General features: G+C 34.6%; 2 protein-coding genes across 3 annotated transcripts in view; both read left to right on the forward strand.

Annotated features, from left to right (window-relative positions):
• Nucleotides 1–27,491, forward strand: part of LOC134691489 (uncharacterized) — a 386,460-nt gene that overhangs the window by 133,437 nt on the left and 225,532 nt on the right. The gene's annotated exons all lie outside the window — the stretch shown is intronic.
• LOC134691471 (uncharacterized) overlaps nt 15,165–27,491 on the forward strand; it is a 53,446-nt gene continuing 41,119 nt past the window's right edge. For both annotated transcript variants that reach the window (XM_063552019.1, XM_063552018.1), the window contains exon 1: nt 15,165–15,516. In XM_063552019.1, coding sequence (XP_063408089.1) covers nt 15,342–15,516 — 175 coding nt within the window. In that variant the 5' untranslated portion in view covers nt 15,165–15,341. The remainder of the gene's footprint in view (nt 15,517–27,491) is intronic.

The following is a 27,491-nucleotide window of genomic DNA, read 5'->3' on the forward strand; positions in this document are numbered from 1 at the left end:
ACAATTACCCATAACAGTGAAAATCTTCGTCCAGTACCGCCCAGGCATGTCATTGGGGTATATTATATCTCAAACTATGACTAAGGGTGTCTGCTACATGCCAGAATCTTTATTTTTACTTAAATATGTGAACGTAAGCCAAACAAATATTCAATCTACCCCTACTCCCAATTTGGATAGCCAGACGACATTATTGACCATACCAACCCAGGATCTTAGTTCTAGATGGTCTATACAAGGTGTCATTGTCATCGTAAAGGCCTTGGCAAACTTTAAAATGTGTTTTCCAAAATAAAAAGTTGCTCAATTAAGCAGCTTACACGATAAAACATCATGAAAACCTAGACTTCCAACATAAATGCAATTCAGGTAATACGATAAAACATCATGAAAATCTAGACTACCAACATCAAGGCAAATAATGGTGACATCAGGTAGTCTGTCGTGTATGAAGACTGGTTCAATAAAGGTTGCCTCAGTAAATATGGAGCGTTTTGAGATTTGTTTAATAAGGGTGACATCAGGTAGTCTGTCGTTTATGAAGACTGGTTCAATAAAGGTGGCCTCAGTAAACATGGAGCGTTTGGAGATTTGTTTAATACGGGTGACCTCAGGTAGTCTGTCGTGTATGAAGACTGGTTCAATAAAGGTCGTGTATGAAGACTGGTTCAATAAAGGTGGCCTCAGTAAATATGGAGCGTTTTGAGATTTGTTTAATAAGGGTGACATCAGGTAGTCTGTCGTGTATGAAAACTGGCTCAATAAAGGTGGCCTCAGTAAATATGGAGCGTTTTGAGATTTGTTTAATAAGGGTGACCTCAGGTAGTCTGTCGTGTATGAAACTGGTTCAATAAAGGTGGCCTCAGTAAATATGGAGCGTTTGGAGATTTGTTTAATACGGGTGACCTCAGGTAGTCTGTCGTGTATGAATAGTTATCAAAGGTACCAAGATTATAATTTAGTACGCCAGACGCGCGTTTCGTCTACATATGACTCATCAGTGACGCTCATATCAAAATATTTATAAAGCCAAACAAGTACAAAGTTGAAGAGCATTCAGGAACCAAAATTCCAAAAAGTTATCATACTGGTTCAATAAAGGTAGTCTCAGTAAATATGGAGCTTTTGGAGATTTGTTTAATAAGGGTGACCTCAAGTAGTCTGTCGTGTATGAAGACTGGTTCAATAAAGGTTGCCTCAGTAAATATGGAGCGTTTGGAGATTTGTTTAATAAGGGTGACCCCATGTAGTCGGTCGTGTATGGAGACTGGTTCAATAAAGTTGGTCACAGTAAATATTGAGCGTTTGGAGATTTGTTTAATAAAGGTGACCGCAGGTAGTCTGTCGTGTATGAAGACTGGTTCAATAAAGGTTGCCTCAGTAAATATGGAGCATTTTGCGATTTGTTTAATAAGGCTGAATAGACAGATTACCTGAGGTAACTTTATACACCAGTATGTTAACAAAACAGATTTCCTGATGTGACCTTAATTCAACCAGTATTCCTACACATATTATCTGAGGTCACCTTTATTAATCCGGTCTTTATAGACAGATTACCTGAGGTCACCTTCATTTATCCGGCTTTTATAGACAGATTACCTGAGGTCACCTTTATAAATCCGATCTTTGTAGACAGATAACATGAGTTCACCTTTATTAATTCGGTCTTTATAGACAAATTACTTGAGGTCACCTTTATTAAACCAGTCTTTATAGACAGATTACCTGATGTCACCTTTGTTCAACTAGTCTTAGTACACAGATTACCTGGTGTCATCTTTATTAATCCGGCTTTCATGTACAGATATATAGACAACAGTAGTTTACCGATGTTCAAAACTCATAAATCGATAGACAAAATACAAATTTGGGTCATACACCAAAACCGAGGGAAACGCATTAAATACAAGAAAATGACGACACAACATTAAAATGTAACACACACAGAAACAAACTAAGCATTAGACATAATCCGATGCGAATAACAAATATAACATCAAAACTAAATACATGAGTTTGGGATAGAAAAGTACCGTGACACGTCTTATATGAATTCACACTCAAATATAAGAGGAAACAAACAACGTTAACACAAAATAAACACAACGTTAAAATGTAACACACACAGAAACGAACTATAATATAACAATTACCATATTCCTGACTTGGTACAGGACATTTTTAAAAAAAAAAACAATGTTGGGTTGAACCTGGTTTTGTGGCATGTCAAAACTCCCTATTTTATGGCCGTGTGGAATATAACATTAAAAGACAACACACCATTACAGTACTACAATACAAATGAATAGGAGAACACAATTGACAAAGAAACAGCTATTCTTATTGATTGACCATAGGCATATATAATGATAAGATTATCTTAGTTGGACATCAGTTTGGCTCAGAGGCTGTGCCGTATTATCAGCGTGCTAATATTTAGTGATCTCATTATGTTACCAAGATGAAACAAATTAGTGACATTGAGTTCAATTCGGATGGTTCAAAATTCTACACATGTGGAAAGAGTTATATGAATTTACAGAAGAATCCTTATATACACTTGATCGTGACGATCTCAACAAATGTATAACAAAAACTTTCGGTGTTGACATTAAAAGAATAGAGGCAATTCTTAAAAAGTCGCTGGACACCAATGCCTTGGTCAAGTTAGATCATTGTGCTTTATAATTAGCAAACGAACATGTCAGTAGAGCTGATTCGAATAAACAAACGAAAAAGTGAAGGAGATAATCAGGCGGGTCAAAGCAAAAAATGCAAGACAAATGAACCAGCTGTAAGATCTTTAATTTTATTTATTTGTGTCGGTCGTTAAATCAGATTTAGTTAGATAAGACATAGAATAAGGTGCATGATACAGCTCGGTTATTCTATCTGGTACACATGATGTTAATGACAATGAGTGACGAAGTATGAGGTTATCTGATGATAGGTAAGAGAAGACATAGAATTAGGTAAAGAATGTTCGACGAGGATAACATTGATATTTATCTGGTACGCAGATGGTATTAACAATTAGTTTTACGAAGTATGAGGTTATCTGAGGATAAAAATGTCTAGTATCTTAGACCGTTATGGAATAACCGTTTCACAAATGATATCGGATATGTTCCTTACGTCGTAACTACAATCCCCTTCCCTTTCATGACTATGACCTACCGAATTAGACTATTTACCGGATTTGTAATCACTTAAGCAACACGACGGGTGCCACATGTGGAGCAGGATCTGCTTACCCTTCCGGAGCACCTGAGATCACCCCTAGTTTTTGGTGGGGTTCGTGTTGTTTATTCTTTAGTTTTCTATGTTGTGTCGTGTGTACTATTGTTTTTCTGTTTGTCTTTTTTATTTTTAGCCATGGCGTTGTCAGTTTGTTTTAGATTTATGAGTTTGACTGTCCCTTTGGTATCTTTCGTCCCTCTTTTAGTAAAATTCCACATGGTATATGTATCCATAGCATTACAAAGCAGCAGTTGTCATTTAATATATATAATGTAATAGTACTGTCAGACTGATTTTTAGTCTCGGACATATTATTTTACATTACTGTGGTTGAAGAGTGGCTAAAATCAATTTTAATTTGACGGTCGCAAATTTCCGTTTTACTGGCTCCCCTACGCGTCGACAGTAAAACGGCATTTGTGAACATCAAATCGCAAATTGACGGTGGGGACTCCTCAACTATAGTGCCGTTACTCCTGTGAACCTCGCTGAAGTGATTTCAATTTATTGAAAGTATGTGGAAGATTTTCATATTACAGGTCTACATTACTACATTTCTTATTAATTTTAAATATGAATACATTTGCAATATACGATTGGTCATTTGTATTCCAGGGCCATCGTCTGTTTCGTCTTCCATCATGTATAGGAGCATGTGGTGTGTTTGGTCACATACCCCAAATCTGAACATCATGTTTAACTATATAGTACAAATCATACCAGTAATTTATCTTTCTCCTGCAATGCTTTCCCATGCTAAGTCATACCTATTTGATCATATTTGAATAACATTTGTAGATGTCTAGAGATTTAAATGAATGGAATAAACATGGCTGCTGTAAATGATTTTACTAATCAAAAGTGAGGTCTTTTCATCCATTTGCTGCATACAAACAATTTACCAGACATGGGCAAAAAAGCAATTTTAATTACTTTAAATGGCAATTTGAATGCTTTCCTAGATTCAAAATACTACAATTTGAAGCATGGAAAGAATATTAGTGTTTCCTTCAAAACCAGTGTCTTATACTTTTTGTTCATGTATTAATACACAAGTATGACCAAAGCTACACATCTCCCCTTCCGACTGATAGGTGGACATAAAAGTTAAGGGACGACATCAAAAGTTCAATGCAGGATAAACAAAACTTAATTCACATAGTTTGTTCACTGACACCCCCCTTTCCCCTCTTAACTTAATTGGAAAAATTGATTGACCAATATGTAAAATCTATGTCAAATCTACAAAATTTGCAGCAACTTTTATCCCCCCACCCCCAAACTATTTGAATTAATTTGTTTTGTATCCTTCACTGATCTTTTGATGTCATCCCTAAAATGATCACTGTTTTCTCTCATTGATTATGGTCAATCCCAAAAAGTTACAAGACAAAAAGATTCTTTGTTAAAATATGCTTTAAAGATGACTTTCTTCTTTGCAGATCAATAAAAAATTCTGTTTTGTGTTTAACAGAGATGACAAGACGAACGCATAACGCCCATTACCGTAACATCGAGTTAGGGGACATATGAATTGTATTAGCTCATCATAATGCAAATAGTTAAATCGTTATGTTCACATTTTTTTTTACAAAAAAACGGTGGACCCGGAAAAGGGATATTTTTGGCTTTTTGTTGCCATGGCAACATAGTTTTTGTAACCCAGAAATTAAAAAATCTTGTTTTTATGAACTTTTATATGATTTTTTAATTAAAATTTATTATCAATGAATGGACCACAATTATTTGTACATGTTTATTCAGTTTAATTGTTTTTATAGTCACTCGCATACATTAGTATTTCAGAAGAATTCAAATACAATTTTCCCTAAAAATCGTTAATAATCGGAATTTGGAGCTTTTCACCTGAAAAAAACGGGACGGGCGATGTCCGATTTTTTGTTATTTAACGATTGGGTACTCCTCAGTGAACAAAATGATGATCATATTGGTACAATATCACTAAGAAAAAAATCCAGCTTTCATGCAAACCTTACCTTCACAATTAGTTTGATGAAGTATGAGGTTATCTGAGGATAAGAATGTCTAGTAAAATCCACATGGTATATGTATCCATAGCATTACAAAGCAGCAATTAATATATATAATGTAATGAATACTGTCAGACTGATTTTTAGTTTCGGACGTCTGGTGGATCTGTGACATCTAAAATGCAATGCACCTTTCAAAAAGTAAAAATTGTAAAGCAATTTAGAAAAAAGAATCCATGGCGGGCATGCTGTGAACGGGAGCCATGGTATTTTAGGCTGCATGCGTTGGTTCGGGACGAACCTTTTGATTTATTTTAATTTGATACCTGTGGATCGGGAGAGAGCTATAGGGGAGTGACATATATTCAGTTTGAGTATTATTTGTATTTTAGACTGCATGCGTTGGTTCGGGATGAATCTTAAAATTATTAAAATTTGATACAAGTGTTATAGCCGGAACGAGAGAAAAATCATGCGATTATAGACTATGCTAGGTTGCTTCAGGGCAAAATTTGGAATTTGTTCAGAGTGGTATTAAGGATATGATTCGGATAGGGGAGAGAGAGATATAAGGGATTGTGAAAACTAATTTTGATATCATTTGCATTTTAGGCTGCATGCGTTTGGTTTGCGTCAAACCTTAAATCCTAAGTTCATTAAATTTGATAGAAGTGGTACAGGCGAAAGAAAAAAAATATGTGCTTATAGACTGTGTTAGGTCTTCGTTCGGGACAAACCTTGAAATTGTTTAGAGTGTCATTAATTAAGGATACGATTCGGGGAGAGCCGGATCAGACTACGAAAGTTTAGAATATGTGATACGAGTCGAACCTTTGTATCTGATGTATTGGATATCGAACCTTATAGTTAAGATTATAATATTAGATTAATAATAAGTATTACAATAATTAAACACAACTAAAAAAAACAGAAAATAATAGCTATTTTTGCATTTAGCATGTTTAGATTTCCCTTGTTTGTTCAGGTTTTTTCTTTATCCTTCTATAGAATGACACGCATTTATCCACTGGAATACACATTGATCACGACAGTATTAACGAAAGGTTACATAAAATGGATGCACTCTTACAAAGTACAAAATACTCCAAACAGAAAAAAAGCTTTAAAATTAAAACTGATCACTTTCCTAAACAATTTGAATCATTAGAAAGATTTATCGTCCGCGCTGCCATTAGATAAAAGAATGGTTTTTGATTTTTAAAGATGGAAAATGAAAAAAACACAGGTGCATAAATCAGGGTGTTCTTCGATGGGAAATACTAAAAAGTCATGTGAATGTCCTTTCAGAAGATCTACAGGGTCAGCAGATAGTCTTATTGGTCTACTAAGGGCAATTTTTCGGGATTATGGCAGAGATACTGACTGGAATAATGGTACAGGCTTGGAAACCCTGCATAAGCTTCTGTTATAAAAAAACATTTATCAGCAATAAGACGAGAACAATCCTCCAGTGCTACCATTCCGAAGCATGCACCGCCTTTATTTAAAAACAAAATTTTCAAAATTTCCAGACATATTTCATACAAACTCTGTAACCCAGAGCTTTCGAAAGCACAAAAATATATCTACCAAAGAGATCTGACGTTTTTGAATTGCTCGCTAGCACCGGGGATAGATCTTGGTTTGTTATTAACAAATCAGATTTTTGTACTTCCGGAAAATTATGGTATTGAATTTTAACTTACCAAAGGTAAAACTGTTGACATTCGTGATCCAAGAGTTGTTGTCGTTTAAAAAACTCATTCTGAATTTTGTCCAGTCAAAATGTTACAAGATTATGAAAAGCTCTGTGACACCATAGGTTTTAATTTAAAGTTGGGCTATGCTTTTTCGTCCATCAAATTAACATCATAAATTGAGCAGTAAACAGTTTTCTTCGTCGTCGGCAGCGAATGCTAGATTAAAAGTGTACCTTACTTATATAAATTTGTGGGAGGGAGAACCCCACATAGCACCCGCAGTGGTTGTGCATTGAAATTGGCATTGTTAGACATAGATAAAGATGCAATTAAACTTCATGTAGGTTGGAAATCAGATTCAATATTGCGTCAAAATACATTAGGTACAGAAAGTTTACATCTGCAGAGGCTATAGCCACAAAAGATCATTTTTTTTTACAATCGATTTATGAACGTTTTAAGGATTTTTCAAAATTCAAGAATATAACTGATTTATGAGAAAGTGAAGCTTATTATTAAACATCAGATTTGTGTCGTTTTAGAATTCTGATTGGAGGAAGCAAATTGATGAGATGAAAAATAAGTGTAGACACAGTAGCTCAAGCGGTACGTGAAGTTAAAGAGAACTCAGCTAGAGCGGGAGAGATAAATGTTGATAGTCTGCAAATGAAACTCATGCATTTAGATGAGATCGGTCGCAGATATGACCACAATAACAAAGAATTGTATTCTCTGGTATTGCAACGTTTTTTGTGCAATAAATCGCAACCCAGAATTGGCCATCTTGTTACATTCTTCTTATGTTGCGCAGCGGAGTCAAAAATATACGAAAAAGAACAGAAATGTTGAAAACTAAATGGAAATATCAATCAAGAGAATGAATCAACATCAAAGGTTGAAGGAAATAATGTTAGGGGAAATGCTTTAAATTCTTTAGATCAGTCACACCTATGTTCCAAATGATGCAACATTGTATGCCTCGTTTTCCCAACTCAGCACAACCAAGGTCATATTATAACCAAAACAGAAGAAGGGGTGGTAACTCAAGAATGAGGCCTGGTCTCAATTATAGTGGGTGTCATATTTGTGGCGATATGTCTCATTTTAGAGTTGACTGTCCACGTAAATAGTGACGAATTATTTTGGTAGATTTCATCGGGATCAACGACTGTAAAACGGAATGATTGGGAATACTAGTATATGCATACTTTTCAACCATGGACAGAAGAGTAGCGGTGTCTTCCGCTAAGACTAGTAACTGAAGATAATAAAAATGTCGGTTATTTACTGAACTTATATCCGTTGGATGCAAATATGATTCTCCAAGATCCCTTTGCTGTTTATGATCCAACATACTTTGTTGCAGGAAATTTACATAGTCAAGTTATTCAGTGGCGTTCTATATTTGGTGATCCTAATAGTGAACAATTGACATGGCTTGAGAAAGGAGTTAACATTCATGCATCTATGTAACCTTACAAAGGAGAATTTTGGGGAATGCATAATGATGATAAATTCCCATCCGCAAGGCAATTCAAAAATGCTCGCAATTGTGAAAATTGTGTGGATTTTATAAATTTTGAATTAAAACAATTGAATTAATTGAACGTATCAAATCAGGTGCCGTTACTCAAACTCAAAAACTTAACTTTGACAGGTAACAGTCATTTTGGACGATATCGATCACAAACATTTGTTGTAGAAAGTCTTAATAAACAGGTACAAGTCATTATGGGCAATATCGATAATAAAAATTGGTGTGGTAGGTCTTAAAGGAAAAAGAAAGGAGAAGGAGGGCGGGAGAAGGGGGAAGGAGGGCGGGAGAAGGGAGAAGAAGGGCGGGAGCAGGGAGAAACCTACCCCCCTGTCCAGCCCCTCATATAGATGACAAACATTTGTTGTATAAAGTCTTAATAAACAGGTGTAAGTCATTGTGAACGATATAGATGACAAATATTGGTGTATAAAGTCTTAAAAAAACAGGTAAAAGTCATTGTGGACGATATCGATCACAAACATTTGTTGTTTAAAGTCCTAGTAACCAGGTACAGGTCATTGTCGACGATAACGATCACAACTACTTGCTCTGTGATCCTAATAGACAGTTACAAGTCATTAAAACAATAGATAAAAAGAAAGTACAGCTGAAGGTAAACAACATGTAATGCTACATACAGAATAAGATACAGAATATGCGTATCCTGATTTTTACGTGCACAAGTAGTACTCATATTTTCCGTGCATAACTTTACATGCGTTTTTTGTTTCAAAATGGATAAAGTGATGGAAGATTATTCTTAATGCAAAAAAACGAAAAAAGTGATAACGTGGTGAAACCAGTTATATTATTTTGTTGTTCATTATAATTTTGAAGAAACCGTTTTACCTTAACGATACAAACATAATATCCCAATCCCACTTTTTCTTGTTTTATTTCTATATGACCGTGTCGCTCTTTTGGCGTGTATTCGTGTATTGGTATAAAAGAGGGACGAAGGATACCGAAGGGACAGTCAAACTCATAAATCTAAAACAAACTGACAACTCCATGGCAAAAAATGAAAAAGACAATCAGAAAATTAATAGTACACATGACACAACATAGAAAACTATAGAATAAACAACACGAACCCAACCAAAAACTAGGGGTGATCTCAGGTGCTCCGGAAGGGTAAGCAGATCCTGCTCCACATGTGGCACCCGTCGTGTTACTTATGTGATTACAAATCCGGTAAATAGTCTAACTCGGTAGGTCACATTCATGAAAGGGAAGGGGATTGTAGTTACGACGTAAGGAACATATCCGATATCATTTGTGAAACGGTTATTTCATAACGGTCAACCAACTCGTGATGGCGTCCGTAAAATTTACGAAGGGATGATTTCAACTTCACCATTTGGAACTCTTGGTTTAATAGCTTCATTGTGAGCAGTAACCCTCTATCAAGAAAATCATGATAGAAAATATAACTTGTGTTGTTACCCAAACGGTACCAAAAGAATACCCCACTCCCCTTTTTCCTGTTTTCTTCTATAAGGTCGTGTCGCTTTTTTGTCTTTTATTTGTGTATTGATATAACTTGTGTTTTTCAAATGTAACCGATAGTTTTGTCTATCGATTTCATTTTGATAACAAAAAAAAACATCTGTTTTTTTCGTTTATAAAACGATCAGTACGAACAAATCGCGAGTCGGACAAACAATTGTTTTTAGTTTGACAGATACCATTCAGTAATGTCTTCCTTCATTCTGCTTCTAACATTCATCGTCGTTCATAAGTGACGTGTTACATTATATTCACAATCAAGCAATACTATCAGACTTAAAAAATTTGTAAAACAACGCAGAAACTTAAGCACTATAAAAAATGTTGTTGTCCCCTAGTTAACAGAGCAAGTTCTAGATTTGCACTTTGTACAAAGGATAAGGTTTTGTTGTAAATCTATCACAGAAGCATTACGTGATTGTAGGTAAAATGGTATTAGGAAGAATAAAAGCTACACCAGAAGTCAATTTTGATAACGAAAGACGGACCAAGATAAATGTTTTGAAAAAATAAATTGATAAAAGCAACAAAAACAGGACTTGCAACAAGCATAACAAACACATTTTATTGGTATAAATATTGATTTTGTTATCAGTAGATTAAAAGCTAACTAAATATTACTAGTATGTTATATACATAAACATTTTCATAGATCTACAATCTGTCGGTACCTGTTACGTGGCATTGTACGAGGTCATGTTTTTCTCTGCCTGTCTTTACACTAAATCCATTGTATGTTGGATGTGTACGGATTGATTGTTAAGTCTTAGAAGCATGATTTTTTTATTAGTTGTTAGTGGCTTTGAACTAGCTGTCAGATAACTACGAGTACTCTCAGATCTGTTAATTGTGTCTTTTTTGTCGGGATGTATAAGAACCCGGCCACGTCAACTTGTATTTTTTGTCTATCTGATGAGTTAAGCCTTTTTCAACTAATTTGTATAGTTCTTTCTTATGTTGTACTGTTATACTACTGTCCCAGGTTAGGAGGAGGGTTGGGATCCCGCTAATATGTTTAACCCCGCCCTATTATTTATGTATGTGCCTGTCCCAAGCCAGGAGCCTGTAATGCAGTGGTTGTCGTCTGTTTATGTGTTACATATTTGTTTTTTGTTCATTTCTTTTACATAAATGAGGCCGTAAGTTATCTCGTTTGAATTGTTTTACATTGTCCTATCGGAGCCTTTTATAGCTGACTATGCGGTATGGGCTTCGATCATTGTTGAAGGCCGTACGATGACCTATAGTTGTTAATGTTTGTGTCATTTTGGTCTTTTGTGGATAGTTGTCTCATTGGCAATCATACCACATCTTCTTTTTTTACATTTAATAAGAGATACCAGAGACAACTCAAAACATGGGAACAATGACTGTGATAAACGTATTGGTAGTGCTAAAGTCAATTTGAAGGTGATCTGTTTTACTCAAGTTTTGATGAGTGACACAATTATTGTATAGGAAGGTAACTTTAATAACTGTTATTTTGTTTTGATTGTCATATAAATAGTATTTATTACCGTGATTGAAATGTTATTTGCCTGTAAGAATCAGGTATGCTACCTTTAAATGTCCAATATTTTAAGAGAGATGAGTACTATTCTGAAAAATAGTTTAATGTAACATAATGGTTCCTTAAACGTAAATGATAGTCCAATCACTAGAATAAAGAATAAGAAAACAATAGAATGACGTCATATAAATGTTTTAACATTAAGATAAAATACAATAAATATTTATATATTACGAGCTTTAAATGTTCAGACACTATTGCCTTATTGGAGACGGCATGTTGGACATTGAATGTCTTTATATTATTGTGTCTTTGGTTTGCTGTTTTACAGACGATATTCAATTCATCAAAATAGTTATGGATACATTATTGTGTATTGGTTGTTATTGGCTTTGATATAGTGTTTAATATATATATATGCAAGTTCTCTTAGATCGACACTTGGTTTCTTTATATCTTTATAAATGGTGTTAGTTAATGTTTTAGAGCTCTGTAAACGTATCGACCTGATGAGTCAGGCAAGTTTCGTCTGATTCTTAAATGTTGTTAGTTAATGTTTTAGAGCTCTGTAAACGTATCGTCCTGATGAGTCAGGCAAGTTTTGTCTGATTCTTAAATGTTGTTAGTTAATGTTTTAGAGCCCTGTAAACGTATCGTCCTGAGGAGTCAGGCAAGTTTCGTCTGATTTTTAAATGGTGTTAGTTAATGTTTAAGAGCTCTGTAAACGTATCGACATGGTAAGTCAGGCAAGTTTTGTCTGATTCTTAAATGTTGTTAGTTAATGTTTAAGAGCTCTGTAAACGTATCGACCTGATGAGTCAGGCAAGTTTCGTCTGATTCTTAAATGTTGTTAGTTAATGTTTTAGAGCATTGTAAACGTATCGACCTGATGAGTCAGGCAAGTTTCGTCTGATTCTTAAATGTTGTTAGTTAAGGTTTTAGAGCCCTGTAAACGTATCGTCCTGAGGAGTAAGGCAAGTTTCGTCTGATTTTTAAATGGTGTTAGTTAATGTTTAAGAGCTCTGTAAACGAATCGACATGGTAAGTCAGGCAAGTTTCGTCTGATTCTTAAATGTTGTTAGTTAATGTTTAAGAGCTCTGTAAACGTATCGACCTGATGAGTCAGGCAAGTTTCGTCTGATTCTTAAATGTTGTTAGTTAATGTTTTAGAGCATTGTAAACGTATCGACCTGATGAGTCAGGCAAGTTTCGTCTGATTCTTAAATGTTGTTAGTTAATGTTTTAGAGCCCTGTAAACGTATCGTCCTGAGGAGTCAGGCAAGTTTCGTCTGATTTTTAAATGGTGTTAGTTAATGTTTAAGAGCTCTGTAAACGAATCGACATGGTAAGTCAGGCAAGTTTCGTCTGATTCTTAAATGTTGTTAGTTAATGTTTAAGAGCTATGTAAACGTATCGACCTGATGAGTCAGGCAAGTTTCGTCTGATTCTTAAATGTTGTTAGTTAATGTTTTAGAGCATTGTAAACGTATCGACCTGATGAGTCAGGCAAGTTTCGTCTGATTCTTAAATGTTGTTAGTTAATGTTTTAGAGCTCTGTAAACGTATCGACCTGGTAAGTCAGGCAAGTTTCGTCTGATTCTTGAATGTTGTTAGTTAATATTTAAGAGCTCTGTAAACGTATCGACCTGATGAGTCAGGCAAGTTTCGTCTGATTCTTAAATGTTGTTAGTTAATGTTTTAGAGCACTGTAAACGTATCGACCTGATGAGTCAGGCAAGTTTCGTCTGATTCTTAAATGTTGTTAGTTAATGTTTAAGAGCTCTGTAAACGTATCGACCTGGTAAGTCAGGCAAGTTTCGTCTGATTCTTAAATGTTGTTAGTTAATGTTTTAGAGCTCTGTAAACGTATCGACTTTATGAGTCAGGCAAGTTTCGTCTGATTCTTAAATCTTGTTAGTTAATGTTTTAGAGCTCTGTAAACGTATCGACCTGATGAGTCAGGCAAGTTTCGTCTGATTCTTAAATGTTGTTAGTTAAATGTTTTATAGCTCTGTAAACGTATCGAACTGATGAGTTATGCAAGTTTCGTCTGATTCTTAAATGTTGTTCTACTGTTGTGGTGATGTTACACCACTGCTTCAGGCTAGGTGCCGGCAAACATCTTGAAAGTCATATGAAACTTCAAATTAAAAAAAAAATGAACATGTTGTATATATATATACTTGAATGGCTTAAGCTTCGGTCACACCTTACCGGATAGCACGAACGGACGCCTAACGGATGAAAATAAAAGTTGTCTGTTGACAAAATTGTTATCCGTTTGGCGTCCGTTGACGTACTCCCCGAATATAACGGACGTGTAACGGATGCATAATGGACACACACCGGATATGCATGCGCAACGTACGAGAAACGGAAACGTACCGGACAGAAAGTGTGTCAAACGTACATCTAACGGAAGCGTACTGGATAAAGTGGATGAACAAGATATACGAAAAAATCAAAGTCGACAATAATAATACATGTAAATCGCATAAATATTCAAAATGTTTCTGTGTAACTGGCTTTGGTTTGGTCTTCAAAATTTCGCCAAAAGGCAGTGTCTGGCCTGAATAAGAGCTGTTGATTGCGAAGACGTGCTTATACTCTAAGATCGATTATGAATAATAAGAATTCATTAACTTAACAAATAACATACCTATAATTGGCTTTCTAACACGAAATTTTCATTTGGCATTTATCCGTTTCAAATCAGTTCATCATCCGTTGTATCCGTTATACGTCCGGTAGGAGTCCGTTTCTCATCCGTTCAACATCCGTTTTATCCGTTATACGTCCGGTGGGAGTCCGTTTCTCATCCGTTCAACATCCGTTTTATCCGTTATACGTCCGGTAGGAGTCCGTTGGTTGTTAGTCAATTACCATTCTAGAGTTATGCTCTTTATTACTTGGAAAATTGCCATTTTTTTCGTTTCGGCTCTCTTACTTTAGTTTTCCTATTAAATTTGTTTATGAAACACAAACACAATGGTAAGAATGATAACTCTCATTTGAGTCACTTACTGTTCGAGATTTATGCCCCTTTATAATTTGGGAAATTGCTTTTTTTTTCGTTTTCACACTCTAACTTATGTTTGTCTCGTGCAAATTTTAGGAAATTTGTGCTAAATTCCACAATACGCAAACAGAGTTCGAATTTAGGCAGTTTAGTTATTTACTGATATCGAGTTATGGTCCTTTTTTTACTTGGAAAATTGCAAAACTTGACCAGGGGCATTTGTGACCTTCGACATATAATTTATTTCACATCTTTTTAACACATTTTAAATGAAAAACATAGTACATGTAGTTTCATTTTTTTTTTAAATTGTAGGCAACTATAAAGAAACTGAACTTCATGCAAGATTATTAAAACCATACGAAGAAAAAATAGCCAGTGAGGACAGCTCAGCCATCATTGAAGAAGCAGCCCACAAGAAGTTTACGGACACCACTTCAACAACAGGTTTTGATGAATCAAAGGAACCAAGAACAGTATTTCAGCCTAAAATACTTAAACCTCCAGTAGCCACTGAATATAAAACCCAACCTCCAGTAGACATTCAAATTATACACCCAGTAGCCACTGAACATAAAGAAAAAACCTCAGAAGACACTAAATTTAACTATTCAATGGAGATCATGAAACTGTCAAAGACAACACCCTCATAACTATTTTGTACAGACGTGTTGATGAATCAACGGAATAAAAGACTTTATCTCAGCAGCCTGAAAAAATAAAACCTCCAGTAGTCACTCCAGTTGAACCACAAGCATCTCAAGTAGCCAATATTTATCATGAACAACAGCAAAACCTATCAATAGAAAGAGCTCATAAAGATATCAAATCCATGATGGAAAAATCGAAAGTTGATTTACATGACAAAGAGGAGTATGCCAAGTTGTTATTATGGGATTTTGCTGGAGATGAAGAATTTTACCACACACACCAAACATGTCTGTCCCAAGATGCAATTTATCTTGTTGTAACAAAACTTAATGAGGCTGATGACAAAAATGCACAAGGTAAGTATTGACCTCAGTTTCACGGTTCATTGCTCAGTGTTAGATTTTTATACGACCGCAAAATTTGAAAAAAAATTTCGTCGTATATTGCTATCACGTTGGCGTCGTCTGCGTCGTCGTCGTCGTCGTCGTCCGAATACTTTTAGTTTTCGCACTCTAACTTTAGTAAAAGTGAATAGAAATCTATGAAATTTTAACACAAGGTTTATGACCACAAAAGAAAGGTTGGTATTGATTTTGGGAGCTATGGTCCCAACATTTTAGGAATTAGGGGCCAAAAAGGCCCAAATAAGCATTTTCTTGGTTTTTGCACTATAACTTTAGTTTAAGTTAATAGAAATCTATGAAATTTTGACACAAGGTTTATGACCACAAAAGAAAGGTTGGGATTGATTTTGGGAGTTTTGGTTCCAACAGTTTAGGAATTATGGGCCAAAAAGGGGCCCAAATAAGCATTATTCTTGGTTTTCGCACAATAACTTTAGTTTAAGTAAATAGAAATCAATGAAATTTAAACACAATGTTTATGACCACAAAAGGAAGGTTGGTATTGGTTTTGGGAGTTTAGGTCCCAACAGTTTAGGAATAAAGGGCCAAAAAGGGACCCAAATAAGCATTTTTTTTGGTTTTCGCACCATAACTTTAGTATAAGTAAATAGAAATCTATGAAATTTAAACACAAGGTTTATGACCATAAAAGGAAGGTTGGTATTGATTTTGGGAGTTTTGGTCCCAACAGTTTAGGAATAAGGGGCCCAAAGGGTCCAAAATTAAATTTTGTTTGATTTCATCAAAAATTGAATAATTGGGGTTCTTTGATATGCCGAATCTAACTGTGTATGTAGATTCTTAATTTTTGGCCCCGTTTTCAAATTGGTCTACATTAAGGTCCAAAGGGTCCAAAATTAACCTTAGTTTGATTTTTGACAAAAATTGAATCGGTTGGGTTCTTTGATATGCTGAATCTAAAAATGTACTTAGATTTTTGATTATTGGCTCAGTTTTCAAGTTGGTCCAAATCGGGGTCCAAAATTAAACTTTGTTTGATTTCATCAAAAATTGAATAAATGGGGTTCTTTGATATGCCAAATCTAACTGTGTATGTAGATTCTTCATTTTTGGTCCTGTTTTCAAATTGGTCTACATTAAAGTCCATAGGGTCCAAAATTAAACTTAGTTTGATTTTAACAAAAAATGAATTCTTTGGGTTCTTTGATATGCTGAATCCAAACATATACTTAGATTTTCGATTATGGGCCCAGTTTTCAAGTTGGTCCAAATCAGGATCTAAAATTATTATATTAAGTATTGTGCTATAGCAAGAAATTTTCAATTGCACAGTACTCAGCAATAACAAGAAATCTTCAATTGCACAGTATTGTGCAATAGCAAAAAATTTTCAATTGCACAGTATTGCGCAATAGCAAGAAATCTTCAATTGCACAATATTGTGCAATAGCAAGTATTTTCAATTGCACAGTATTACACAATAGCAAGAAATATCTAATTGCACAATATTGTGCATAGCAAGAAATTTCAATTGGAGTTATCTTTCTTTGTCCAGAATAGTAGTTGAATCAACTTAAATCAATGTTTTATACAATATTCAATGTATATTCACTTTTACTACCAACTGATAAATTAAAACAATCTTTACCATTCAGTGATAACAAGCACTTTTTTTACATTTTGATATTTTATGATGTATTTAAATGAGTGATTATTGTTGCAAACTCCCTTAGAAATTTGAATTGAGATTGGTTTTGCAATAAAGGATAGGGGGATGTGAAAACAAAATTGGGGAGGGGTGGGGGTTCAATTTTTCTCATTTGAAATTTCAAAAATAAAAAGAAAATTTTTCAAACATTTTTTTGAGAGGATTAATATTCAACAGCATAGTGAATTGCTCAAAGGCAAAACAAAAATTTTAAGTTCATAAGACCACATTTATTCTGTGTCAGAAACCTATGCTGTGTCAACTATTTCATCACAATCCAAATTTAGAGCTGAATCCAGCTTGAATGTTGTGTCCATACTTGCCCCAACCGTTCAGGGTTCAACCTCTGCGGTCGTATAAAGCTGCGCCCTGCGGAGCATCTGGTTATGTTTTGGTCTGTTTTTCTTAAACTATAAGCAATATGTCAACTGTATTTGGTGTATGGACTGATTGTAAGGTGTATATGTCTGTCTGGCATGTATCATCTGACCTTGACCTTATTTTCATGGTTTATTGGTCAATGTTAAGTTTTCATGGTTAAGTTTGTTTCTTAGATACAATGAGCAATAAGTCAACTATATATAATGGATAGATTTATTGTAAGGTGTACAAAAAATTGTCTGTCTGACATGGTTGATCTGACCTTGACCTTTGTTTCATGTTTCATTGGTCAATGTTAAGGTTTCCTGGTTAAGTTCGTTTCTAAGAAACTATAAGCAATAGTTCAACTATATTTGGTGTATGGAATGATTGTTAGGTGAACATGTATTTCCAGTAAGTTTGCCTCAACCAAATGTTATAAACCTTTTACACAATGCTTATTACCACAAAACACAGGTCAAGTTTGAATTTTGGCAGCGTCACTATAACCTTTCTAGAGTAATGCCCCTTAACAAATGGAAAAATTGCTATATTTTTTCGTTTACGTTCTCTTACTTTAGTTGCCTCTACTTAATGTTATGAAACTGGTACACAATGCTTATTACCACAAAATACAGATCAAGTGTGACTTTTAGTGGTGTCACTCTTACTGTTCTAGAGTTATGTCCCTTTACAAATGGAAAAATTGCTGAATTTTTCGTTTCCGTTCTGTAACTTGAGTTAACCTCAACCAAATGATATAAAACTTATGCACAATACTTATTACCATAAAACTCAGATCAAGTACAAATTTGAGTTGCGTCACTTTTACTGTTCTTCATGGACACATTCCCCATTTATTTTTTTGGCAATTAACAGACGGCTTGGGATTAATTTCTTTTTACGTGATAAATGTGTCAACTTTGATAGATTATTATGAAACTTGGAAATAAGTAAATCTTTATGATCAAGAAAAAGCATTTAAACATTGTTAAAATAAAGTTCATTTTTTTTTAAAATCCTGTATTTGACTGATAAATGGATTAAATCTTCAGAGTCATTATTACACTTCTACACTGACATCAGCAATCCTAGGTGAGACACATGGTTCCAAGGAACCCTTTACGAATTTTTATATTACACCTGGCCATTTATGAAAACTAATTATTCCATGTGTCTATTAACAAAATATTTCGCTAATGATGAGTATTTAATGACAGAAATGCACTTTCTAGATAATTTCTGAGCTTCCAGGGGCTTAAATTTGCCCCTTCTTTTCTGCCATTGACCCGCTAAGGGCTCACAGGCCTCACAATTTTTTATATTCTTGTAACATTCCTTTGGTCATACAACTCTTAACTTTTCTACATATTTATGTATATCCCTTAGTTTCAAATGATTAGATTGGAGTGTTCTTGATGAATTTTCCTTTTCTACATATTCATGTATATCCCTTAGTTTCAAATGATTAGATTGGAGTGTTCTTGATGAATTTTCTTTTTCTACATATTCATGTATATCCCTTAGTTTCAAATGATTAGGTTGGAGTGTTCCTGATGAAGATAAATGATTTGGTTGGATTGTTCCTGATCAGGCTGATGAAGATAAATGATTAGGTTGGAATGTTCCTGATGAAGATAAATGATTAGGTTGGAGTGTTCCTGATGAAGATAAATGATTAGGTTAGAGTGTTCCTGATGAAAATATATCCCTTAGTTTCAAATGATTAGGTTGGAGTGTTCCTGATGAAGATATATCCCTAAGTTTCAAATGATTAGGTTGGAGTGTTCCTGATGAACATATATCCCTTAGTTTCAAATGACTAGGTTGGAGTGTTCCTGATGAAGATATATCCCTTAGTTTCGAATGATTAGGTTCGAGTGTTCCTGATGAAGATATATCCCTTAGTCTCAAATGATTAGGTTGGAGTGTTCCTGATGAAGATATATCCCTTAGTCTCAAATGATTAGGTTGGAGTGTTCCTGATGAAGATAAATGATTAGGTTGGAGTGTTCGTGATGAAGATATATCCCTTAGTTTCAAATGATTAGGTTGGAGTGTTCCTGATGAAGATATATCCCTAAGTTTCAAATGATTAGGTTGGAGTGTTCCTGATGAAGATATATCCCTTAGTTTCAAATGATTAGATTGGAGTGTTCCTGATGAAGATAAATGATTAGGTTTGAGTGTTCCTGATGAAGATATATCCCTAAGTTTCAAATGATTAGGTTTGAGTGTTCCTGATGAAGATAAATGATTAGGTTGGAGTGTTCCTGATGAAGATATATCCCTTAGTTTCAAATGACTAGGTTGGAGTGTTCCTGATGAAGATAAATGATTAGGTTGGAGTGTTCGTGATGAAGATATATCCCTTAGTTTCAAATGATTAGGTTGGAGTGTTCCTGATGAAGATATATCCCTAAGTTTCAAATGATTAGGTTTGAGTGTTCCTGATGAAGATAAATGATTAGGTTTGAGTGTTCCTGATGAAGATAAATGATTAGGTTAGAGTGTTCCTGATGAAGATATATCCCTTAGTTTCAAATCATTAGGTTGGAGTGTTCCTGATGAAGATATATCCCTTAATTTCAAATCATTAGGTTGGAGTGTTCCTGATGAAGATATATCCCTAAGTTTCAAATGATTAGGTTGGAGTGTTCCTGATGAATATATATCCCTTAGTCTCAAATGATTAGGTTGGAGTGTTCCTGATGAAGATATATACCTTAGTTTCAAATGATTAGGTTGGAGTGTTCCTGATAAAGATAAATGATTAGGTTGGAGTGTTCCTGATGAAGATATATCCCTTAGTCTCAAATGATTAGGTTTGAGTGTTCCTGATGAAGATAAATGATTAGGTTGGAGTGTTCCTAATGAAGATATATCCCTAAGTTTCAAATGATTAGGTTGGAGTGTTCCTAATGAAGATATATCCCTAAGTCTCAAATGATTAGGTTGGAGTGTTCCTGATGAAGATAAATGATTAGGTTGGAGTGTTCCTGATGAAGATATATCCCTTAGTTTCAAATGATTAGGGTTGAGTGTTCCTGATGAAGATATATCCCTTAGTTTCAAATGATTAGGTTGGAGTGTTCCTGATGAAGATAAATGATTAGGTTGGAGTGTTCCTGATGAAGATATATCCCTTAGTTTCAAATGATTAGGGTTGAGTGTTCCTGATGAAGATATATCCCTTAGTTTCAAATGATTAGGTTTGAGTGTTCCTGATGAAGATATATCCCTTAGTTTCAAATGATTAGGTTGGAGTGTTCCTGAAGAAGATATATCCCTTAGTTTCAAATGATTAGGTTGGAGTGTTCCTGATGAAGATATATCACTTAGTTTCAAATGACTAGGTTGGAGTGTTCCTGATGAAGATAAATGATTAGGTTGGAGTGTTCCTGATGAAGATATATCCCTTAGTTTCAAATCATTAGGTTAGAGTGTTCCTGATGAAGATATATCCTTAAGTTTCAAATGACTAGGTTGGAGTGTTCCTAATGAAGATATATCCCTTAGTTTCAAATGATAAGGTTTGAGTGTTCCTGATGAAGATAAATGATTAGGTTGGAGTGTTCCTGATGAAGATATATCCCTTAGTTTCAAATGATTAGGTTGGAGTGTTCCTGATGAAGATATATTACTTAGTTTCAAATGATTAGGTTGGAGTGTTCCTGATGAAGATATATCCCTTAGTTTCAAATGATTAGGTTGTAGTGTTCCTGATGAAGATATATCACTTAGTTTCAAATGATTAGGTTGGAGTGTTCCTGATGAAGATATATCCCTTAGTCTCAAATGATTAGGTTGGAGTGTTCCTGATGAAGATATATCCCTTAGTTTCAAATGACTAGGTTGGAGTGTTCCTGATGAAGATATATCCCTTATTTTCAAATGATTAGGTTGGAGTGTTCCTGATGAAGATATATCCCTTAGTTTCAAATGATTAGGTTGGAGTGTTCCTGATGAAGATATATCCCTTAGTCTCAAATGATTAGGTTGGAGTGTTCCTGATGAAGATATATCCCTTAGTCTCAGATGATTAGGTTGGAGTGTTCCTGATGAAGATAAATGATTAGGTTGGAGTGTTCCTGATGAAGATATATCCCTTAGTTTCAAATGATTAGGTTGGAGTGTTCCTGATGAAGATATATCCCTTAGTTTCAAATGATTAGGTTGGAGTGTTCCTGATGAAGATATATCCCTTAGTTTCAAATGATTAGGTTGGAGTGTTCCTGATGAAGATAAATGATTAGGTTGGAGTGTTCCTGATGAAGATATATCCCTTAGTTTCAAATGATTAGGGTTGAGTGTTCCTGATGAAGATATATCACTTAGTTTCAAATGATTAGGTTGGAGTGTTCCTGATGAAGATATATCCCTTAGTTTCAAATGATTAGGTTGGAGTGTTCCTGATGAAGATATATCACTTAGTTTCAAATGATTAGGTTGGAGTGTTCCTGATGAAGATATATCCCTTAGTTTCAAATGATTAGGTTGGAGTGTTCCTGATGAAGATATATCCCTTAGTTTCAAATGATTAGGTTGGAGTGTTCCTGATGAAGATATATCCCTTAGTTTCAAATGATTAGGTTGGAGTGTTCCTGATGAAGATATATTTCTTAGTTTCAAATGATTAGGTTGGAGTGTTCCTGATGAAGATATATCCCTTAGTTTCAAATGATTAGATTGGAGTGTTCCTGATGAAGATAAATGATTAGGTTGGAGTGTTCCTGATGAAGATATATCCCTTAGTTTCAAATGATTAGGTTGGAGTGTTCCTGATGAAGATATATCCCTTAGTTTCAAATGATTAGGTTGGAGTGTTCCTGATGAAGATATATCCCTTAGTTTCAAATGATTAGGTTAGAGTGTTCCTGATGAAGATATATCCCTTAGTTTCAAATGATTAGGTTGGAGTGTTCCTGATGAAGATATATCCCTTAGTTTCAATTGATTAGGTTGGAGTGTTCCTGATGAAGATATATCCCTTAGTTTCAAATGATTAGGTTGGAGTGTTCCTGATGAAGATATATCCCTTAGTTTCAAATGATTAGGTTGGAGTGTTCCTGATGAAGATATATCCCTTAGTTTCAAATGACTAGGTTGGAGTGTTCCTGATGAAGATATATCCCTTAGTTTCAAATGATTAGGTTGGAGTGTTTCTGATGAAGATATATCCCTTAGTTTCAAATGATTAGGTTGGAGTGTTCCTGATGAAGATAAATGATTAGGTTGGAGTGTTCCTGATGAAGATATATCCCTTAGTTTCAAATGATTAGGTTTGAGTGTTCCTGATGAAGATATATCTCTTAGTTTCAAATGATTAGGTTGGAGTGTTCCTGATGAAGATATATCCCTTAGTTTCAAATGATTAGGTTGGAGTGTTCCTGATGAAGATATATCCCTTAGTTTCAAATGATTAGGTTGGAGTGTTCCTGATGAAGATATATCACTTAGTTTCAAATGATTAGGTTGGAGTGTTCCTGATGAAGATATATCCCTTAGTTTCAAATGATTAGGTTGGAGTGTTCCTGATGAAGATATATCCCTTAGTTTCAAATGATTAGGTTTGAGTGTTCCTGATGAAGATAAATGATTAGGTTGGAGTGTTCCTGATGAAGATATATCACTTAGTTTCAAATGATTAGGTTTGAGTGTTCCTGATGAAGATAAATGATTAGGTTGGAGTGTTCCTGATGAAGATATATCCCTTAGTTTCAAATGATTAGGTTTGAGTGTTCCTGATGAAGATATATCCCTTAGTTTCAAATGATTAGGTTGGAGTGTTCCTGATGAAGATATATCCCTTAGTTTCAAATGATTAGGTTTGAGTGTTCCTGATGAAGATATATCCCTTAGTTTCAAATCATTAGGTTGGAGTGTTCCTGATGAAGATATATCCCTAAGTTTCAAATGACTAGGTTGGAGTGTTCCTGATGAAGATATATCCCTTAGTTTCAAATGATTAGGTTGGAGTGTTCCTGATGAAGATATATCCCTTAGTTTCAAATGATTAGGTTGGAGTGTTCCTGATGAAGATATATCCCTTAGTTTCAAATGATTAGGTTGGAGTGTTCCTGATGAAGATAAATGATTAGGTTGGAGTGTTCCTGATGAAGATATATCCCTTAGTTTCAAATGATTAGGTTTGAGTGTTCCTGATGAAGATATATCTCTTAGTTTCAAATGATTAGGTTGGAGTGTTCCTGATGAAGATATATCCCTTAGTTTCAAATGATTAGGTTGGAGTGTTCCTGATGAAGATATATCCCTTAGTTTCAAATGATTAGGTTGGAGTGTTCCTGATGAAGATAAATGATTAGGTTGGAGTGTTCCTGATGAAGATATATCACTTAGTTTCAAATGATTAGGTTTGAGTGTTCCTGATGAAGATAAATGATTAGGTTGGAGTGTTCCTGATGAAGATATATCCCTTAGTTTCAAATGATTAGGTTTGAGTGTTCCTGATGAAGATATATCCCTTAGTTTCAAATGATTAGGTTGGAGTGTTCCTGATGAAGATATATCCCTTAGTTTCAAATGATTATGTTTGAGTGTTCCTGATGAAGATATATCCCTTAGTTTCAAATCATTAGGTTGGAGTGTTCCTGATGAAGATATATCCCTAAGTTTCAAATGATTAGGGTTGAGTGTTCCTGATGAAGATATATCACTTAGTTTCAAATGATTAGGTTGGAATGTTCCTGATGAAGATATATCCCTTAGTTTCAAATGATTAGGTTGGAGTGTTCCTGATGAAGATAAATGACTAGGTTTGAGCGTTCCTGATGAAGATATATCCCTTAGTTTCAAGTGATTAGGTTGGAGTGTTCCTGATGAAGATATATCCCTTAGTTTCAAATGATTAGGTTGGAGTGTTCCGGATGAAGATATATCCCTAAGTTTCAAATGATTAGGTTAGAGTGTTCCTGATGAATATATATCCCTAAGTTTCAAATGATTAGGTTGGAGTGTTCCTGATGAAGATATATCCCTTAGTTTCAAATGATTAGGTTAGAGTGTTCCTGATGAATATATATCCCTAAGTTTCAAATGATTAGGTTTGAGTGTTCCTGATGAAGATAAATGATTAGGTTGGAGTGTTCCTGATGAAGATATATCACTTAGTTTCAAATTATTAGGTTTGAGTGTTCCTGATGAAGATAAATGATTAGGTTTGAGTGTTCCTGATGAAGATATATCACTTAGTTTCAAATGATTAGGTTTGAGTGTTCCTGATGAACATGTATCCCTTAGTTTCAAATGATTAGGTTTGAATGTTCCTGATGAAGATAAATGATTAGGTTGGAGTGTTCCTGATGAAGATATATCCCTTAATTTCAAATGATTAGGTTTGAGTGTTCCTGATGAACATATATCCCTTAGTTTCAAATGATTAGGTTTGAGTGTTCCTGATGAAGATATATCCCTACGTTTCAAATGATTAGGTTGGAGTGTTCCTGATGAAGATATATCCCTTAGTTTCAAATGATTAGGTTGGAGTGTTCCTGATGAAGATATATCCCTTAGTTTCAAATGATTAGGTTGGAGTGTTCCTGATGAAGATATATCCCTTAGTTTCAAATGATTAGGTTGGAGTGTTCCTGATGAAGATATATCCCTTAGTTTCAAATGATTAGGTTGGAGTGTTCCTGATGAAGATATATCCCTTAGTTTCAAATGATTAGGTTTGAGTGTTCCTGATGAAGATATATCCCTAAGTTTCAAATGATTAGGTTGGAGTGTTCCTGATGAAGATATATCACTTAGTTTCAAATGATTAGGTTTGAGTGTTCCTGATGAAGATAAATGACTAGGTTTGAGTGTTCCTGATGAAGATATATCCCTTAGTTTCAAATGATTAGGTTGGAGTGTTCCTGATGAAGATAAATCCCTTAGTCTCAAATGATTAGGTTTGAGTGTTCCTGATGAAGATATATCCCTAAGTTTCAAATGATTAGGTTTGAGTGTTCCTGATGAAGATATATCACTTAGTTTCAAATGATTAGGTTGGAGTGTTCCTGATGAAGATATATCACTTAGTTTCAAATGATTAGGTTTGAGTGTTCCTGATGAAGATATATCACTTAGTTTCAAATGATTAGGTTGGAGTGTTCCTGATGAAGATATATCCTTAAGTTTCAAATGATTAGGTTTGAGTGTTCCTGATGAAGATATATCCCTTAGTTTCAAATGATTAGGTTGGAGTGTTCCTGATGAAGATATATCACTTAGTTTCAAATGATTAGGTTTGAGTGTTCCTGATGAAGATATATCACTAAGTTTCAAATGATTAGGTTAGAGTGTTCCTGATGAAGATATATCCTTAAGTTTCAAATGATTAGGTTTGAGTGTTCCTGATGAAGATATATCCCTTAGTTTCAAATGATTAGGTTGGAGTGTTCCTGATGAAGATATATCACTTAGTTTCAAATGATTAGGTTTGAGTGTTCCTGATGAAGATATATCACTTAGTTTCAAATGATTAGGTTGGAGTGTTCCTGATGAAGATATATCCTTAAGTTTCAAATGATTAGGTTTGAGTGTTCCTGATGAAGATATATCCCTAAGTTTCAAATGATTAGGTTGGAGTGTTCCTGATGAAGATATATCACTTAGTTTCAAATGATTAGGTTGGAGTGTTCCTGATGAAGATATATCCCTTAGTTTCAAATGATTAGGTTTGAGTGTTCCTGATGAAGATATATCCCTAAGTTTCAAATGATTAGGTTAGAGTGTTCCTGATGAATATATATCCCTAAGTTTCAAATGATTAGGTTGGAGTGTTCCTGATGAAGATATATCCCTAAGTTTCAAATGATTAGGTTGGAGTGTTCCTGATGAAGATATATCCCTTAGTTTCAAATGATTAGGTTGGAGTGTTCCTGATGAAGATATATCCCTTAGTTTCAAATGATTAGGTTAGAGTGTTCTTGATGAAGATATATCCCTTAGTTTCAAATGATTAGGTTTGAGTGTTCCTGATGAAGATAAATGATTAGGTTGGAGTGTTCCTGATGAAGATATATCACTTAGTTTCAAATTATTAGGTTTGAGTGTTCCTGATGAAGATAAATGACTAGGTTTGAGTGTTCCTGATGAAGATATATCCCTTAGTTTCAAATGATTAGGTTGGAGTGTTCCTGATGAAGATATATCCCTTAGTTTCAAATGATTAGGTTGGAGTGTTCCTGATGAAGATATATCACTTAGTTTCAAATGATTAGGTTGGAGTGTTCCTGATGAATATATATCCCTAAGTTTCAAATGATTAGGTTTGAGTGTTCCTGATGAAGATATATCCCTTAGTTTCAAATGATTAGGTTTGAGTGTTCCTGATGAAGATATATCACTTAGTTTCAAATGATTAGGTTTGAGTGTTCCTGATGAAGATATATCCCTTAGTTTCAAATGATTAGGTTGGAGTGTTCCTGATGAAGATATATCCCTTAGTTTCAAATGATTAGGTTTGAGTGTTCCTGATGAAGATATATCCCTTAGTTTCAAATGATTAGGTTGGAGTGTTCCTGATGAAGATATATCCCTTAGTTTCAAATGATTAGGTTGGAGTGTTCCTGATGAAGATATATCCCTTAGTTTCAAATGATTAGGTTTGAGTGTTCCTGATGAAGATATATCCCTAAGTTTCAAATGATTAGGTTGGAGTGTTCCTGATGAAGATATATCACTTAGTTTTAAATGATTAGGTTTGAGTGTTCCTGATGAAGATATATCCCTTAGTTTCAAATGATTAGGTTGGAGTGTTCCTGATGAAGATATATCCCTTAGTTTCAAATGATTAGGTTGGAGTGTTCCTGATGAAGATATATCCCTAAGTTTCAAATGATTAGGTTTGAGTGTTCCTGATGAAGATATATCCCTTAGTCTCAAATGA

This window comes from Mytilus trossulus, chromosome 11, assembly GCF_036588685.1.
Source record: "Mytilus trossulus isolate FHL-02 chromosome 11, PNRI_Mtr1.1.1.hap1, whole genome shotgun sequence".
Lineage (NCBI taxonomy): Eukaryota > Metazoa > Mollusca > Bivalvia > Mytilida > Mytilidae > Mytilus > Mytilus trossulus.